This window comes from Oreochromis aureus, linkage group 17 (genome assembly GCF_013358895.1).
Source record: "Oreochromis aureus strain Israel breed Guangdong linkage group 17, ZZ_aureus, whole genome shotgun sequence".
NCBI classification, from domain to species: domain Eukaryota; kingdom Metazoa; phylum Chordata; class Actinopteri; order Cichliformes; family Cichlidae; genus Oreochromis; species Oreochromis aureus.
This window is the reverse complement of record NC_052958.1, coordinates 17067531-17086758: the sequence shown is the minus strand read 5'-3', so window position 1 is coordinate 17086758 and position 19228 is coordinate 17067531. Positions and strand designations below refer to the sequence as shown.

The window sequence follows — 19228 nt, the reverse complement described above, 5'->3', positions numbered from 1 at the left end:
CAAAAATTGTATCTTTGCACAACTAAATTATGGACCTTTTACTTTGAACAAATATTGACAATCAGCTGCAGTAGTGACAGGTGATGACTCAAGCACCACAAGTAGGACTGAATACCACACATGCACTTCACTTTCACTTTGTCTCTGCAGCCAGACACAAAAACCTTTTTAAGAAGAGCAAAGATTAAAAACCTAGAGCATGTGAAATTTAAGGTTTTATTTAACCTCCCAAAGCTTCCTTTGAGGAAACTAAGAAACCTTCCAATATATTGAATACATTTCTACTTCTAAATAATGTCCATACAGCTCCTTAGAACACAAATAAAAGAATTATCTAGATAGATTTTCCCAAAAATGGTGTTTTTCCAACAAACAGACAAAAAAATCTAAATTATATTTGTGAAAATATTTTGAAAACGTCAAGATCTTGTTTCATTATGAGTTAATCTGATACTTCTTTGTGTTAGGAGGCCTGGGTCGTTGACCCAGGGTTTTTGAGTTTGTTATATTATTTATAATTTCTAGTCTTTGGTTTCTTTGAGTTCTGTCTTATGGTTTTTGTCTCTGTCGTCTCTAGTTGCTCTGTCTCCCCTGTCAGCTGTATCCCCTTGTCTAGTTCGTGTCTCTGTGTATCCTTAGTTGCTATATCCCCGTGTCCAGTCAGTCTGTGTCTGTAAGTTCAGTCTGTGTTGTGTTTCCTGTTTTACTTTGAAGGTCTCTGTCTTTTCTCAGTGTGTTCAGTTTACGCTTCTTTGTCTCGTTAGTCCTGATTTGCCCCAGCTGTGTTTCCCTCCTGTTGCCCATTCCCTGATTACTCCCTCTGCGTATTTAAGCCCTGTGTTTTCCTGTGCTCTCTGTCGCGTTCTACCGTTTACTTAGCTGTGTGTTCTGTTAGTCCTCTGGTTTAAGTTTATTTTGATTTTTTCCAGTCATGTTATGTTACCCCTTTTTTGAGTTCAGTATTAAAGCTGTTTTGAGTTCACCTTTGGTCTCCGGAGTCTGCACCTTGGGTCCTATTCCTGTCTGCACACAGCCTGCACCTAACACTTTGTCTATATGTGGCTTCTTCTGAAGCACAGAGGGATGCACTGTAAATAGGATTAAAGCTTGAATCCATTTGTAAACCTTCATTTAATCACCTGCTGCAAATGTCAAAGGAACCTACAGATGTAACGAGGAGAAAAAGAGCACTCTCTGAGCTCAAGATAACTCCTCGCCCTAAAAACCCCCAAAACACAACAAAAAAATAGAGAGAATCTTCACCGCAGTCATGTCCTCATCACACAGCAAATGTTAAGCGTTAATAATGCGCTCTCTTACCTAAGCGCGAGGTCTGCTTCTTCTTGATCTCCGTCAGCTTAGGGATGGGGAAGGGCCCGTAGCACTGCGTAAAAATGACTGACAGCTGCTGACTTATCACCTCATTCTGCAGACAGACACAAACACCAGTGAGGACAGAAACTTTACACATATTAGAGTTTTGTGGCCTCGTTTTTTTTCATGAGCTATCCGGGACAAAAAATTATGCAAATGTATGATAATATGGTTTGAAGTGCACTAAATTTATGCAAATATGAGTGTTATTAATGTCGGCCCAGCACACGGGCACAGGGCGGTTTGTATTCCCAGAAAGCGTGCCTTACTTTGTCTGATGTTCCTCTAATAAGCGTTTTGTTTACATGGACATGAAAGAAAGCTCCAGTGACCTTGCTGGATCGGAGGATCTGGAACATGAGTGGCAGGCCGTGCGTGATCAGCTCCTCGGTGTACTCCTCCTCCTGGATGCAGCAGAAGTCTTTGAGCAGGCCCTGGATCAGCGGTCGGCGGTGCTGGATGAAGCAGGTACGCAGGGACTCGAGCCAGGTGTGCAGCGTCCAGGGAACACCTGGGAACACCAGCACACGGAGCGTGAATACACACAACATCCGAGAGCGAGCGGTTTCGAGGGCACCAGAACCGACCATGTTTCCATCACGTGATGGTGTTGTGGGAGGTGGAGGACGATGCCATGGTGGGTGTTTGGATTAAGGGTTCCAGTGAGAATAGAAAAGCAGCACCTGAATGTAATTAAAGAATGTTCTGTTAAATGTGTTGGACGTGAATGAAGTTTACCTGACGAGATGAACGGAAAATTTATCATCCAGGTATTTTCATACTTGTATGTTTTATGGCTTTGAAAATGGCTCATTTTTAAAAAGATTTTTTAAAAACTTCAAATATTGAAAAAAAAGGGCTGTGTGCTGGACACCAGTTGAAAAGCTACAGGATGTAGGTGCCAAACCTAACAGAACTGCCAGCAGTGTGTTCACCTAATAAAAAACTGACAAATAAACACGGACATTATGTCAACTCGTCCTCCTTTTCTACAATATAGTTCAGCAAAAACTTGTATATTAAAACATATGGCACAACTTCTCAGTTTTTCAGGTCTGTCTGTGTGTTGTTTCAGGACAGGATCGCTCCTGCTAGGAAAACCTGGAAAAGCAGCATTAGTGGTTGTAATTACTCTCCAGACAAGAACCTTTACAACAGAAAAATAAAGCCAATGCTTAATTGGCAAAAACTACATTTCCTCTAATCCACTGTGTTTAAATGTGCAAACTAAAATCCCAAATTAATGCCGTTTACAGCCTGATACAGGTGTTTTTTTATTTGGATTTTATGCTTTGTGAGGGTAACTTTGTTTTTAAACTTGCTTATTAAGCCATAAAGTTTAGTATAAATGATGTCATTATGCCACTTTGAGGGATCTCTGTGAAGTTTTGTCTTCTTCGACAGATGACATGAGTTGACTGTTCAGCTTCTCCGACAAGTTCAGTTTAGTTTCTTTGACCTGATTTAACCCCTCAATACAGTCACGTCCATAAGATCCAGGACAATGAAGACATTTAAGTAATTCTGTCTCTGTACACAAAGCATGTCAAAGGAGGATACAGAGCTCAAGACTTCAGGCAATCATTAACGCCAAGGGATTTCATCCAGTTATTAAAAGCAATCCTTTTATTTCAGATTTATGCAAGTTACGCTCCACTTTTGAGCCTCTGAAAATAGGGGACTGTGTGTAAAGAAAGCTGTCAGTGTGACATCGTAGGGCGTCGTATTAAGAAATAAATGTGTATGGCATGCCCTTTTATACGATATTACTCAATATGGTTTTCTGAAATTTTTTTCAAGGTTAACTTCGACCTTGGCAATAAAGGTCAAGGTCAAATGCTTAGCCAGCCGGGTACTATATTATATTGTTGGGAAGTTTTAAAACGATCCATAAAAAATTGTTTGTTATGTAAAGATTTTACTGATCTTCACATCTGGTGTGACCTTGACCCAATTTTCACCAAAATTAAATCAGCTGGATATTGTTATTCACCGTCACACAAAATTTTAACACGATATCTTGAAAACCTGATGCTGGACTGCTAACAAACAGACAAACAGACAAACAAACAGAATCACATAAAAAAACAAGATCACAATGGGAGAGGTTGAAGTTTGCACCTTTGTTTTTCTTTACAGGGGACAAATTTTAAAAAAGGGAGAACTATTTTTTTTTTTTTTTTTTTTTTTTTAACCACAGACATTGTGATCACAACTGGATCACAAACTAAAATTTTAACTATCAACACAGCGCCCACCATGCAACCACGCTTTAATGAAACATAAACGATATGAGAAAATACTCTGGACGTTTGCATCCAGGGTTTGGCTTCTGTTTGATTACATCTCTACGCAATGGCCAAAAATAGCAGCTCGTGTCCATCTTTTATGTACAGTTTATAATTTTGATGTCAATTCCTCAGTTTTCCACATTTTAACAATTTTCAAAAAGAGTATCCCAGCTAAATAATCCAGCCACAGAAAATGATCTTAATCGTTACTCTCATCTGCAAATTTTAAACCAATGTGGACAAGAAATTTTTAAAAGCTCATCACTCACAGATTAGCTTAAATCCTGGAACATTGTGCCCACAGCTGTAGAAGCTGTGTACCAACACCCCTAAAGCTCACTAATTAGCAGCTTATATCTCATGTGTAGTTTAACACTTTGGTTTTTGAACTGGTTTAACAAATGGGATATAAGGTGCTAATTGGTGACTTTTAGATGGTGCTGGTAAGTGGGCATGTTTTTACATTTGGACAGCTTACTGCTTGCATCTGAAAATTCTTAAATCTATCCTTAATTGCAAAGTATCACCTGATAACCCGACAGTACAGAACAGCTACTAAATTGACTTAAGTGCTGTGAGGTTGTTTTGCTGAGTAAAATCAATGAATCCTCATCAAAACCTAATCAGCAGACCACATAAGGTCTTGTGCTCAATGAGCTGGGGTGCAAGCTGATGATTGCCACATTTACAAAATGAGCACTGCCCGAGGACACAGTTTCATCATCGTGCTCACACCTTCGACCGAGTTATTATCACCTCGGATATAAAAAGTCCTACTTGTGCGAGTGTTTCATGGCTGGATGAGTAGTTGTGATTTCTGAGGACGCGAGCACAGGACAGGACAGGACAGCACGAGCACATCTTCATGACAGCTGGAGGCAGCGGAGAGCGATGCATGTGTGCCAGTGAAGCATGCATTAGTAAATCTGACCTAAGCTGCGGATGTCTATGGTGATGTCCACATGGCCGTGCTCTGCGCTATGGTACATGGCCTCTCTCAGGGCCCTCAGTCTGGCCTTTCCTGTTCGCAGGGTCCCTCCGCCGTTGGCCTGGGGAGCCAACCTCTTCTCCCCTGGATCTGAACCCTCAGCTAGAATCTCCTCCAGGGACAGCACATCCCCCTTTTCTTTCTCTGAATGGGACAGGAGCTTCCGAAAAACATTCCTAGATGAGAGAAGAGAGATGAGACAAAATGACAGGGTCAGGGCGAGAGGTAAACATCTGGCCTGGGGTCAAATAGTATGAAGGAAAGCTGTGAAGTAAATGGTTCCAAGTTAGACACCCACAAGCTGCATTAAATCCACATTAAGCCCATTTGGCTCTGTAGCTCTCACTGGTGCTCACTCTTAATTGACTACAAATGTCCCATTGTACTCTGAACCTGCATCGCCAGCGTGTAGGAGTGGTAATATATGACTCTTACAGGGATCAGGCTGAAAAGAAAAACTGTTCCAAATCTCCACATTTATTTGTACTCCATCAACATTGCATCAGATCTGAGCAACACAATGGCGCAGCAGTAACAGACGCCCTTCTTTGAAAAGAATGGACTCCAACATGTAACGTAAACAGCGTGATCGCAGCCTGATAATGCATCACTGCACCATCTGCTTCAGCGAGGAGGGCCTCGTTTGGAGTCCAAGTGCAGCGAATCATCATGTCCTGTTAGGGGAGGCTGTTTGATCATAAAATGTTGTTTTATTGGTACTAACATGCTGTTGGTTTTCTCAGATTTGAGCAGAATTACAATGCATGCATGCATAAACCCAAACACTGCATATTCTCAGCTGCAGTAACCACCTCGATCCTTCTGGTTTCAGGCTTTTCACACAGTCTTAAACCTGCAGAGATTTGCTTCCACTCAGCAACAAGAGCATTACTGATGCAGATAAGATGTGGCTCGCTGCCACCCAGAGGTGTTGGGTGGGACTGAGGTCAGGGCTCTGTGCAGACAAGGTCTTTGACAGAAACCTCTTTCTGGACAGAACTGTGCACAGGAGCTTTGTATGCCACGATTGTTTAAAAAATAAAAAATAAATAAAAAAAATGAATGTGTGCTTGCTTGTGGGTCATATTTTAACTTTTAACTTAAGGCTTTTTTTTATGTATCTGTCCCAATTTATAGATCCTGGCCTTTTTCACAATTTTGTGGGTTCAAACATGGCCTCAGATTTTAAAGTGCAAAACCCCCAAAAACCCCCAAAAAAAAAACATGCAAGTGAGTTGACAAACCGTTTTTCATGTGAAGCTAAAATTTCACACCAATATTTATAAATGTCCACACTTTTTAGTGAAGTTGAAAGTACACAATGATTTGGGATGGAATGACCCAATGATATGATGACCAGAGACTGAAATACCTATGAAATTTGTCAACTTTTAACATGAGAAATACTAGCTGCAAAAGCAAAGTAGACCGGTATGAATACCAGTACCGCCGGTCTTCTTAGATCTTCGCTAAGTTCCTTTGACTTTCCTGTTGTTCTGAGAGTTGGTCAATAAAGCAAGTGCTGTCAAACAAATCATTTAAGCTGGAAAACAAGCTTAATGCTAGCCTGCTTTATCCAATGAAAAACCAGTTCTAATGTATGTTGCGGGTTGTTGTCCTGCTGGAACACCCAGACCTGTCCAAGTTTCAAACGTCTAGCTGTTGATTTTAGGTGAAGGTGAAGAATTTGGAGAGTAATTCCATCCACTTTGTGTAATGGAGCAGTACCACTGGCAGCAAACTAACCCCAGAGCATGATGCTACCACCAGCGTGCTTTAAAGCTGGTGTTTTTAGGTTTGAAAGACTCACCTTTACTCTTCCAAACATTCCTCCTGTCATTGTGGCCAAAAAGCTCAACCTTTGTCTCGTCTGACCATAAAACCTTTCTCCAGAAGACATATGGCTTGTCCAGGTGGGGAGCTGCAAGTTTCTGTCGCCCTTGAAGGTGTCCATTCTGAAGCAGGGGTTTATTTTTTGGTCACCAGCCTCTTAGTCCATGGGGATGTGAAACTCACTTCACTGTGGACAGTGATGCTGATGTTCCAGCAGGTTTCCAGTTGATGGCAGGCTTGAGCCTTGATGGTTCCTGAACATCCTAATCAGTTACCTATCATCTAGGGGTGACAGTTTGGGTCTTCTTCCAGACTTGGTGGTGACACATCCATATAACAATTGCTTAGACTGATGATCTTGTCAAACAAATTCTTTTCATGCTGGCAAAAACAAACTACCAGCTGTAGTCAATCATGATCACTAACAAGAAGTTAATAGGGCTTGGCTTTGTCAAGTTAAAAAAAACTGGAGAACCTTCATTTCCACTTATTAAAATATTTAGGTAACTGTATGTATACACTTTAATCCGTATGCATATTTTTATACTGTGTGGATCAAAGAAAATCCACAGTAAATGCACCCAACTCTTGAATTTTTGAAGTCATTAAAGACGTTTACTTTACAATCATTCAACCCTTGGAAAAGAAAAGTTCAAAGAAGTAATTAAATCCCCAAAATACCATGAAATTCATGCCCATGAGGAGGGGATACAAACTTCTGCCCACAACTGTATTGTCTCTGAAATCCAACCTTCACCATACCGTTTCCACCCTCACTAGAAACAAATATCTTGGATATTTTGATGAGTAGATAGCTGACAAGTTTAATGAATGCAAAGGCACACAGAGGCTTAGTAAAAGCCCAGAATCCAAATAATTAGTCAGAAGATAGGCAGAAAGAAAAAAATACAGCAGTGAAACAAACGAACCAGATGGGGAGCAGGCAAAAGGCAAAGTCCATTAAACATATAGATGAAAGACAGCAAGGAGTCCAAGGCAATAAAAATACACAAGGAGGGATAACTAGAAACAAGAAACCAGACTTGAAAGTGCTGAACCACTTGGCAGTGAGAACAAGACCATCTGGCAAAGAACAAAGGGAAGCTGGAGTCTAAACGCGTACAGTGGAGTGGGTGGTTAACGGACACAGGAGGACAATTGGTGGATAGGGAACAGGTGTGGAAGACAAAGTAGGTGAAATTAAACTGGGTGGGGCGGACAGGTAACAAGGATGGGAAAAAAATCCCCAAAAAGAGGAAGTAAAACTGACTGGAAAACATAAGAACTAGTGATTAAGGAAGGAAGTGCCTTAACTCAAAACATAACCATCCAGTCGATACAACATTCAAAAAACATTATTATTATCAAACCATTTTTTTTATTAGATTCAGTTTATTTCTAAAAATAAATAAATTTTTAAAAGTACAAAACCAAGATACGTCAATGCTCCAGATGGTTTAAAAAATGTTTTAAATCTGAAAGATACTCAAGACCTACACCCTTATGTAAAAAAAAACTAAGCTACAAACTAAACTTTATACAGGCCGCCTCAATTTTCACACCTATGGATATGTGCACATAACAATAAAAACGAACACTAGTATTATCCAGATGACCAGAGTGAGAACCGAACAAAACAGAAAAGCCAAATGACTCATTTAGTTCTTCCTCATATTCCTCATATACACAGTTTCTTTGTTTTTATACTGTAATCAACATCAGAAAAAAAGGAGTATTTTGTCTTCCTTTCCAAAGATATGAATACTATCTTTATAGCTACACGCTCAGGACCCAGTTTATGTTTTTTAAAATGCGTCAAGTTTACATCCAAGATGATTTGTAATATAATCCACCAAACCACTTACGGAGGCTGTCTTGGACATATTTGTAGTGTACCTCACATCTTCCTGTGCTCTTTTGCATGACTGTTTATGCTTTACATACATTTTCAAAGCCTTGCTTAATAACTCTGGCAACTGATAGACAAAATACCACAGGTAGAAATACCTGTGTGCTGGGGTCTTGGAACCTCCACTGTTAGTATTATTTGCTTCCTGATGTTCGTATATAAACTTTATATGATGTTAAATGAGAACTTCTAGTGTCTCACAGCTCTAATGCAGCTTTAACCTGCTCACATCACACTGCAGCATGACCATCACACTATAATTGATTGTCCTAATAATGCTGCATTGTGTTGTTGGCTTTCCACTCCACTCCATTTCCTGACAGCCCTCGCTGCTCTGAATGTTAATGGGCTCTGTCTTACTCAGCTGCAAAATTATGTCAAACCGAAGCCACGAGAGCGGCCGAATAGACTGCGGCGCTTATCGCTGCCTGCTGTCCGACAGGGAAACTGAGATATCTGCCTCTCGTGTGCTGCAGGATTTTGTGAGAGGCAGATGGACCGGGGCAGAGTGTGTAAATGGATCAATACTGTGGTAATGGATACGTCTTGGCTGACTGGAACTTGAGAGTGTGTGTGTGTGTGTGTGTGTGTGTGTGTGTGTGTGTGTGTGTGTGTGTGTGTGTGTGTGTGTGTGTGTGTGTGTGTGTGTGATTGTCTGTATCACCTGTGGCCATGTGCTGCTGCCAGGCTGAATGAGTTCATGTCTCCCAGCGGGGTGGAGGAGATGCCGTTTCGACACATGGTTCCAATCATGGGGTCAGCCCCTCTTTCCAAAAGCAAACTCACCAGCTCGAAGTTACCTAACGAGGATGACAGAGGAAAAAGATTAAAAAAGGGGAGGACACACCCACCCGCATTTGACAGGTAAAGCTTTAGTCCTGTGCATATATTAGAGGGCAAGAGTTACTATTTACTCTGAGGACACGAGCAGGAAATAAAAAATGTAGGTAACGTTTGCTAATCAAAGCAGAAATTCAGCCACTATCCTCTTCAGAGTTTTACTTTACTCTATAGATTACTTCCCTTAAGTCTCCGTCTGTCCCACTGCACTTGTCTATCTGTGATGTGACCACCTTAAATCTCTCAAACTATGTATTTGCTCATAGGCATGGTCAGTTTTATGGGTTACTAACAACAGTTGTGCACAGTCACTGTGCTCTCTTTATAAATAGAAACTGTATTTTTTTCGCTTTATTCACTGGTGCAATGCTTTAGTAAATTTGGCCCTATATGGAAAAAAGTACTGGGGGTTGCTGTGATTCCTATCTATGTTTCTGAAATATATATCATCAATATTGTGTTGTGTCTAAATCCAGTTTTGTTAAAAAGTTGTCTGATCAGAATTTTCAAATTAGTATTTATTTTAGTTTCTTTTTATTGCTTGAAATTTGCACATTTTAGTCTTTTTAATTATTGTTTATAAAAGGCATAAGTCAGAAGTAAGATTTAGGAAAATCACTACTGTTGACTCACAGTTTTGTAGATATCCAAAGTTTCAAGAAAAACAAGTTGTAATGACATTTTTTAATCAAACAATACAGATATTGTCTCTATATTTTTAAATATATATGCACATAGTATTTAGTTTCAGTTAACTACAATAACCTTGGTATGTTTAGATCTACATCTGATATAGTAGATGTAATGTAAATACTCATTTTTTAGGGTATAAATTAATATTTATTTGTGCAAATTTTAAAGTCCAAGCTGTTTTCTTGTCTCAGAGAGTTTTCTACTTAGCAGACCAGAAGGTGACATTATCAGACCAGACACAGCATCAAACAAAACACCATAACCATGATGATCCAATTGGGGATCAAGTAAAGGGGGCGGCGAAGCCTATCCTAGCTGACTTTTGGGGTAAAGCTCAGATATATCATTTCTTTTGTTGCTACATGGACGCATTTTAACAGCCCGGCCATCCATTTAAACTTTATCGACTTAAAAATAAAAAAATCAAGTAAGCGTTTATTGAAGTTTATTAATTACACATGTCCTCATTGTGTACTTGTGTATAACAGCCATGCCTGCTTTAACAAAGGATAAGAGTGAACGAGCAAAAAACAAGACGCATGTTTTAGTGCAACACTGGTGTAAGTAATGATCTCTGTCTGGACATCCTTTAACAACTGTCTGGCTCCTTCACTGCAACATGGGCAACCCATCAGAGTGACAATGGAGCCGGTCTGCAGCATTTTCAATAGCTGGCTAATCGTTGAGGTTATTTTTATTTAAACAAGGGAAAAGCCTTGAAAGCCTTCTTTGAAAAGCATCTGTATTTGTAAAGATTCTCCGGCAGAGTCCTGTTTTTTTACTGCCTCTTCAAGTCTGTGATAATGAAACGTAGCTCCTCAAAACGCTCTTTAATGCTGCCTTAATTCCACATAGATGCTTTAAATTAAATTGAGTGACCATGGCACACGCAGGCAGAAGAAACTGCTCAGAACGCTTCATTAGCCTCAGCTCGGTGAGAACAATAAGATATATGAGATGACCAACACACCGCTCCATTTAAAATGAACATTCCTCGAAGCTTGTAATCGTTGTTTAAGCATTTTCATCAAAACACGAGCCTGGACCTGCATAAAGTCATTCTGGGTCTTAGAAAGCCTCTCGCTCATTGCTGTTCATTAACAAAATTAGCTTTGGAGCTGATCTTGATTTTATCCACATTTACTACTTAATGAAAAGGATGTGAAAAACGATTACTATCTGTGGTTGTGTGTTTTAATCCCTTGTTACCATGGCAGTGTGGCTTCCTACACCTCACCAAGGCCACCCTTGGTAACACTCGTGAACGGATTTCAACTTGTTAGCAGGTCTGAATGGAGTTTAATGCAAATAAACTGGACAAATTCTGTATGTGCGGTTTGCCACTTTAGAAGCTGAAAAGATGACCGTTGTTTCCAAACTTGGACTGGTGCTGTAAAGGATTTAAAAAGATATAAAACCTGCTAATTTGCCTGCGTCCAAGAGGCCAACTGGCATCTTTAAAGCTTACTAATTAAAATAGTATATCTTGCTTAATTGGTGTAGAAAACAAGCAGAAATCCCCAGAGCTGAAAATAAAGTCAGTGTCAGAGCTTCTTTAGGCTTGCACCAAAAAACATACAAATAAACAGCCAGGTACAACTCCCGCCCCCAGAAAACAAACAAAACAAACCAGTCAAAAAATGTTGGTTTACGAAACATTGAAAATGTAAAATATTGACAACACCAAACTGAAGGTGTGCAAATTCATCTTGTTCACCAAGTAGGTGTACTAAAAGCCATTTGTCATTTTCTACGATAAACAAAATAACACATAAAATTACATATACCAACATTTAATCTGGATTAGCCTTGCTAGCAAGTGTTACAGCGGGTTTACATTTTAAAATGAAGCCAATACAAAAGTGGAAGAACTGCAGTTCCTCCAGCGGCCTCCAGAACTGAATCACTCCCCATTGACTAAACTGTCCAACTTTGTAAAGCAGACTTGATCTTACAGGATCCAGTGACTTGTTCGTAATGTTAGCTATTAGGTTGATAAACTTCAAATTACCTTGTTAAACCTCATAGTGATCAGTGTTAAAGGATTTTACCAGGTTTGAAAATCATCAGTACCAAAAAACTGAGCCCTTTAATGATCTTTAATGATGACCTCTTTATTGTAATAGTTCATTAATACTAAAATATACTAAAAGAAGTCTTCTCAAGTAAGTTGCTTTTGTTTTATTCATGTCTTTTCCTAGCTAAAAATGGCATTCAATTTAGTATAATAGTAAATTACCGGTACACCTTTCTAACAAAGTAAGCTACCACTTGCTAGCAAGGAGCTAGTCTCCCATCCAAACTTCTGTCCAGGAATGGTCACAATCACATAAAAAAGAAAAGAAAGAAAAAGAGAAACAAAAAAGCTAAATTATAAATTTTTTTAAAAGCCCATAAACAAATGGCTGATGTCGCGCCATCTTTTATTTACAGTCTGTGGATTTTTATATATTGGATTATATCTGGAACAGGTACAATTATTTCTTTGAGCCAACCTCAGGTTAAATAAATAAATCCTCAGATCTTAGAAAAATAAAACATGAGTTTGAAGCTCGTTTTGACTGAGTAAAATACCTGCTGCACATTCTGCCATACAGCAGCACAGTGATGAGAACAAAAACTTAAAATTCCCTACATTCTCGAATCCCAGATAGTAAATGAAAGTGTTGCATTAATTACAGCTGTGTGAGAACGCCTTCTGGTGCGCTTGGAGTCAAGCATGTCGTGACTAATCCCATATACGGTGCATCGGTCGGGAATAAGAATACGTGGGTTAAGTGTGCACATCCATCAAGCCCAAATTAAAGATGAGCCTTTGCTGCTTGTGTGTGATTACCTGCAGCGGCGGCCAGCTGAAGTGGGGTCTCTGTGTAGTTCTCCGCCCCATCCTGCAGGGCGCCCTCCACATTCGCTCTATTATCCAGCAACAACTGTGGCAGAGATGGGAGGCGGAGGAGGTGGAGGGGAGAGGGGAGGGAGGAAGAGGAAAACAAACCAAAAAAAGGGGGGAGAGCAGGGAGAAAAAAAAAAATACAGGTAGAGGGAGGAGAGGGGATGTTACAGTCAGGCTTGGCAAGAGGAAAAAACCTCAACTGGTGGAAACCTAAACCAGCTCAGACATTCTAGCTACGCTTGATCATTATGCTCTGTGTGGGGGTCTTATTCGTCAGTGTTGAGCTGAAGACGAGGAATTTATATCTCCAAAACTCTGATTTGCGCTGATGCAGATTAATAATTGAAAAAATCCTGGAGGCGCTGGTGCTCATCAGGCTTTCAGCCCGTGTCAGCTCACACAGTAATGACTGCAACAAAATGTGTTTTATATATTAAAACTGAACAAAACACTCAAATCTTGGCATCCCTGGGGGCTGTGCATCAGTGCTGCTCTTCAAGCTTCTTACTACTTCTTACTTCAGGATCAGTCTTCAGATTAGGGTGGAAACAGGGGCCTGGGTCAGACCTACACTTAATTTTAGGAGCATACATAATCCTGAGCCAAGCCCTCTCCACATAACTGAGATAAACACTGCACAGAAAGGACCAAGAAGGAGAAAGAAAGGTCATTTGGCATCATCATTATTATGATGCACCATCATAATAATCACCATCATCATTATTATCCTCATTTTGGTACAAAGGATAGGGCAAGGGCCACAGGTTAATGGTTACAGGTCATAAACATCACTACCTGCACGACAGGGACGTGTCCGTGTAACACGGCGAAAGTGAGTGGCGTCCCCTGGCGCGTTTCAGGATAAACTGAGGGGTGCTTGTTTACTGTGCTTGGCACCTGGGAAGTCATAGGTGAAGTTCAGGGAGAGAGATATATATATATTTATATATACAGGCATTAACAGTCACAGCTCAGGGCGGGGGATGGGGGGAAAGAGGAGGAGTGAGAAGCAGTATGCAGGAGGGAGAAGTGTAAGCAAAGAAGGAGGGCAGGATGGCAGAGGGAGATTTTCCTCTTGAGTTTCATAGAAAATCTTTAGCAGCTTGAATCCTGCCTCTCATCTCAATCGTCACTCTAAACGTCAAAGAGCATCTGCCTGGACGAGGCTCTCTCACCGCACTTTGTTGTATCTACAGCTCCACCCATTATTAGAGTTTCATTTCAAAGGGGAATGAAACTAAGAGAGAAAAAGTGCAACACTGACAGCAAACACCGACGACAAACATCGACAACTAACGCCGAGGAGACGGGCGGTGCTGACTCATGAGCGAAGCAGCGAGTGAATGAAATCAAACAGCCGTACCAGCCTTATGCTGTTCTGTGGTTTCTAAAGCTGCTTTATCACTGAGTAAATTAAGGAAATTATTTCTAAATGTCGCCTGGAGGACAAACAGATGTTATATAATACGCCACGTTTCATTTGAGGTTTGATGCTAAACAACAGCGGGACTGTTAGAGCTTATGTTTTTACAGGGATGAATTATTTATGACGTTATAATAAGAGGCAGTTCCAGCAGAAACGGAGCCAGTCACTGGCTGTCACTGCAGAGAAGAAGTTAACTCGTTTTTACTTTAGTTAGAAGCTTAGTTCTACTTTTCTGTGCATGTATTTATCCACACAGACAGATTTGGCCTTGATTACAGTTACAGTTTAATAACGGCAGAGGTGAATTTAAACTGTGTAGCTTTGAAACATTCAAAGCAAAATGTCGACGTCTACCTTGGGATTATCAGGGTTATCCAGGTCGCTGTTTTTTCAACTTTTTACCTCCACAGGGAGGTTATGTGATTGGCTCGGTCTGTCTGTTTGTTAGGAGGATTACTCACAGAGTTACAGATGGATTCGCATGTACATTTTTACCATAGGTGGGACTTGGTGGGATGTTTTTGGAGTCACTCCAGATCTGGATTGAAGAATTTGTGCCATCTATTGTTAAAATTCAAAACACATAAGAACGTGTCTTGATGCCATCAACACTAAAAAACCCTCCACATTCTGCTTGAATTGATCCAGAGGACCGTTTAGATCTAGGGACTCAATGTTTGCATGATGTGGAGGATTTTTCAGCCACGGCGTCGGTATGTCGTCTCAGACTGCCCTTTTTTTCATGGTTAAAACCTGCTGCTGTGAGCTTTTCTTCAGTCTCTCTGGTGCGAGTACATTTTCTCTGTTTGTAATTGGTGTGATGGTGCCAACACCACCCTGTACTACAGTGAAAAAAACTTGGCTTAATGCAGTGGTTGATAACCACCTTCTTGGGGGCACTTATCCAGATTTCTGATGAACCTGCTTCATAGTACAGGGCCGTATTGTCTCCATACTGTAAGACATGCGTGGTGATATGTGAACCTTTGTATTTTTTTTCTATCAAATGGTCATCATTTGATTTAATGTGTACTGCTGGCTGATGAAGAGCTGCGCTGCTTGTAAACTCATGTCTGAGGCTCTAAATCAGAACCTAAACACTAGTTTTGAGTGGAAATTCAATTCGCCCCTTATGCCAGTTTTATCAGTGGTTTTTTGTATTTTAAGCTTTTAGCTGCTGAAAAAAACCCAAACCAAACTATTATTTTTGCAACCCATAAGCCAAAATTTGGGGTTATTATGTCAAAATGAGACTTGTTGAATGAAACTTCTGGGAAAAATAGCTCATAATTTCAAGCTCTTAAGTCAAAATTTTGACAAAACATAAAATCTGGACATATGGATAATAGAAGAAATGTTACTTTTGAGTCTGTTTTACAGTATTTTGGGTTGCAGGTACAAGTGATCTGTATTACAAGACAAAGAGGACAGAATATCTATAAAACTGAACTTTTTGACAGAAAATTGCCCTTTCTTACCCCTCTATTCTATATTCACACTAAAATTCCTCCTGAGCTGCATTCTGGGGGCAGCTGCTCTAGTTAAAGCAGGATATGTTTTTTGGAGAGCAAACAGCATTCAGCTTGCCTCTGTTTATTGGTGTTATAGCTGAAATGTCAGACAGATAAAATGTCTCAAAGCCTCTGCATAAAACTATACAGCGAGGCTCCAGTAGGAGCAAATGAGGTGTTTCTACATTGTTTGAATTCATGTTAGCTTCATCTTTCTTATTCTATAAACCTCCGGTTGATTTTACAGGTAGCGCTTTGCTTCTGAGTCAACACTGCACTTAACACAAGCATCAAAGCAATGGAGCAATCATAGTGATCAATAATGAGGTCACTACGGTGAAGGAGAGCCCATAAATGGTTTTACTTTTGCATTTTCTAACTGAAAATTAAAGCGATTACACACATACAAGCACACACTACAGAGAGAAAAACAGGAATTCTAACAGTGCACTGTTAAGTACAACAGATAGGTGTAATGATTTTCAAGCTTCATGCAGAGTCTGTGGTAGCAAGTTACACTAAGTGCACACAATTATAAAAGAAATGTATTATTGATGTGGTATAAAGCAAACTGCTGCTGGATTTACAGTGTAAAACGTAATGAAATAACTGCCTGCAAAGTGGATCATTTTCCTGTATCGGTGTTAAAATAGTGATACTCCCTTATTGCTTATTGGTGCACTTCGTGTAATGAGCTGCCGGGGAACAGAGAGCATGCTGAGAGCAGGTGAGACAATGACGATAGGGGTAGGGGGAAGGAAGAGCAACACAAAGTGGGTTCATAGTTTCACTGTTTACAGAAACAAATGTGAACAAACATGTTAGACCAGAACAAAAAAAAAGTGCAATCATTGTGACACTAGTGGACAGTTAACACTGACCTCGCTGTTGATGTCTGCTCCGGCGTCAAGAAGCATCTGGACCATGGCCTCATCACCACGAACGCAGGCGTACATGAGAGGGGTCATTCCCTGCAGGATGAGACGGGGAAGAAAGGAGGATGACATATTTCTACATAGTACCAAAATGGGAAGCTGTTGAATGGTAGCAGAGATTCCACCCAGCAAAAAGGCGCTGGAAAGAGATGGGAGAGATGATTTTTCCAGATGTCTAAACAAGGTGGAGATTTGTTTAAAGAGTGAAAGGTAAGAAAGGAATCGTTGGTGGTCGCTGAAAAGACGTCCTGCTATGTCTAAATTTAGTTGAAAAGTGCGCAGTCTTTCCTCTCAACACATCTGTAGATTCAGACATAGTAATTTCCTCCTATGAGGAAGCAATGCTGACTGGTGCACCACCCTCCTACATTAAGGAACAATAAGCTCTGGCTGTCTGGATGTCCCCCCAAAATAGGCTGACCATTTAATAATTACTGTGACACATAACCCCATGAGTTATGGTGTTGAAGGTTCTATAATGCATTTTAACCAGACAAGGCCAAGGCCTATTAAGGCCTCTTTGCTACCATAAACAGGATTTATTTGACAGCACTCATTGACCTGACCCATACTCACAACAAATGACCAAGTCCAAGCAACTCAATGAAGGCCTAAGAAGGCCAATGTACCAGTGGTACCAGTACATTAAACAAAGTGGATGGAAAAATCTAAGAAAGAGAACTGTATATTTACACAAGTTAGGAAGGTCTCTTGGGGGCATTTCTAAACAACTGCAGATTCCTAAATCATCAAAAACTAAAGTTATTCTGATGTTTCACAACTTTACCAAGGTCTGGAAAAACAGCCAAAAAGTCACCGCCTGTTGGAGATAATTGGTTTAGATGTTCAGGAACAATCTGGGAAACACCAAGGTTCAAGCCTACCATGTACTGGAAACTGCTGGAACACCAGCGTCACTGTTCACAGTGAACCTCAGGTCAGCTGTTCTACAAAGTGGATAGAATAATGAAGAAGGAAGACTACTTCCAAATTCTTCAACTTCACTTTAACTGAACAGCTAGATAGTTGAAACGTTGATACTTTGTCACTAAAATGCTAATTAAATGTTGCATTAAGAAAACCCAAAGGCACAATGACGATGATGTAGACGCCTACTAAGCTTTCACTTCTGAATCGAATTTAATTGATTTAGATGTCTTTTAAAACTTAAATCAACAGTATTAGAAGTTTGACAATGAACTGACAGGTGGTTGAAAACAGGTTAAGTTAAAGTCTTAGAAGTGAAGGCATCTGTTTTCTTGAAGGCTACGACTGGGTGACCCACTTTACTCACTGTTAGAAAAAAAACTTCAACCCTTTTTTTTGGCTACATAGTACCTCAAATACTCTTGTAACAATAGTTAATTGGTTTCTGAAGTTTCTGAAGTTGACAGAGTCTTCATTAATCCCATGCAAACGTACACCTATCTGGAACAACCCTGACATATTACAAAACAATAATATGATAAACTTTTCAGATTGGAGTAGTAAAGGAATCAAATACTTAGAACATATACTAGAAGGAACAGAATTTATTTCATTTGACAGACTAGTTACACAATATGGGATCAACAAGAAACGATTTTTAGAATATCAACAAATTAAATCCATAATAAAAAGAGATTTAAACCGGGTCAAGTTGAACTACAAACGCCACCAAGTGTGGTTCAATTTCTTACTCTTAAAACCCCAAATTACTATCCAAAATATACAGAATGCTTTCTAAAACAGATGAATCAATATCACTTCCTATTGCAAAATGGGAAGCGGATTTATCAGTTAACTTTGACCAAAACTTCTGGTCTCAGATTTGCTTAAAACCTTTCATCTAATTAGAAATCCCAGTCTTCAATTAATTCAATACAAAATACTACATAGAGTGCACTATACAGGCCATCGGATGTTCAAGATGGGCTTTACGTCTCACCAACAACTGCTCACACTGCCAAACCAATTCACCGGACAATTATATCCACGCTCTTTGGTTCTGTCCACCAGTTCAGAAGTTTTGGCGTGAGATATGTGAAGACTTATCAAAGTGTCTGAAATGTAACATTCCAACTTCCCTTTAGTATGTTTGTTGGGCAGCTTAGATAATGTCACTCCGGAAAAGAATATAGCCCATATGGTTTTCACTGCCCTATGCATAGCCAAGAAAACAGTCCTCATGAACTGGAAAAATAAAAATAATCTTAATTCTAACCAATATAGAAATTATCTATTAGATTACATTAGTCTTGATACAGCCTCTGCCACCACATCAGATCAATTGCTCTGGGCTCCTTTGATCAGCTCCATCACCTAGTGGGGTGGGGGTCTTAGTTTGGTCCCACCTTCACTGTTGTGATTGGTGTGGGGGTAGGGACGGGCTTAGGGCATCAGGGGTTCCCGGGAGCATCTTCCTTGGGGGGCTCAACCCGGGATAACGGTCATGGCCAATTAGGGGCTCTGTTGGCTCTTAGGTGACGGTTTCCTCGTGGCTGCGTGCAGCAGGGCTAGGGGAGGGTCTGTGCTGACGGACGTGGGTTACTGACC

General features: G+C 40.2%; 1 protein-coding gene across 2 annotated transcripts in view; it reads right to left on the bottom strand.

The window, feature by feature from the left end:
* LOC116325458 (ankyrin repeat and BTB/POZ domain-containing protein BTBD11-A) overlaps positions 1-19228 on the bottom strand; it is a 254740-nt gene that overhangs the window by 12871 nt on the left and 222641 nt on the right. Inside the window, exons 6-12 of one of the 2 annotated variants that reach the window (XM_039601009.1) lie at positions 16640-16729; positions 13617-13718; positions 12765-12858; positions 9060-9195; positions 4597-4829; positions 1707-1885; positions 1321-1426 (exon numbers count right to left, since the gene is read on the bottom strand). In XM_039601009.1, the coding sequence (XP_039456943.1) occupies positions 1321-1426; positions 1707-1885; positions 4597-4829; positions 9060-9195; positions 12765-12858; positions 13617-13718; positions 16640-16729 (940 nt within the window). The remainder of the gene's footprint in view (positions 1-1320; positions 1427-1706; positions 1886-4596; positions 4830-9059; positions 9196-12764; positions 12859-13616; positions 13719-16639; positions 16730-19228) is intronic. The other variant, XM_039601010.1, reaches the window with a different exon arrangement.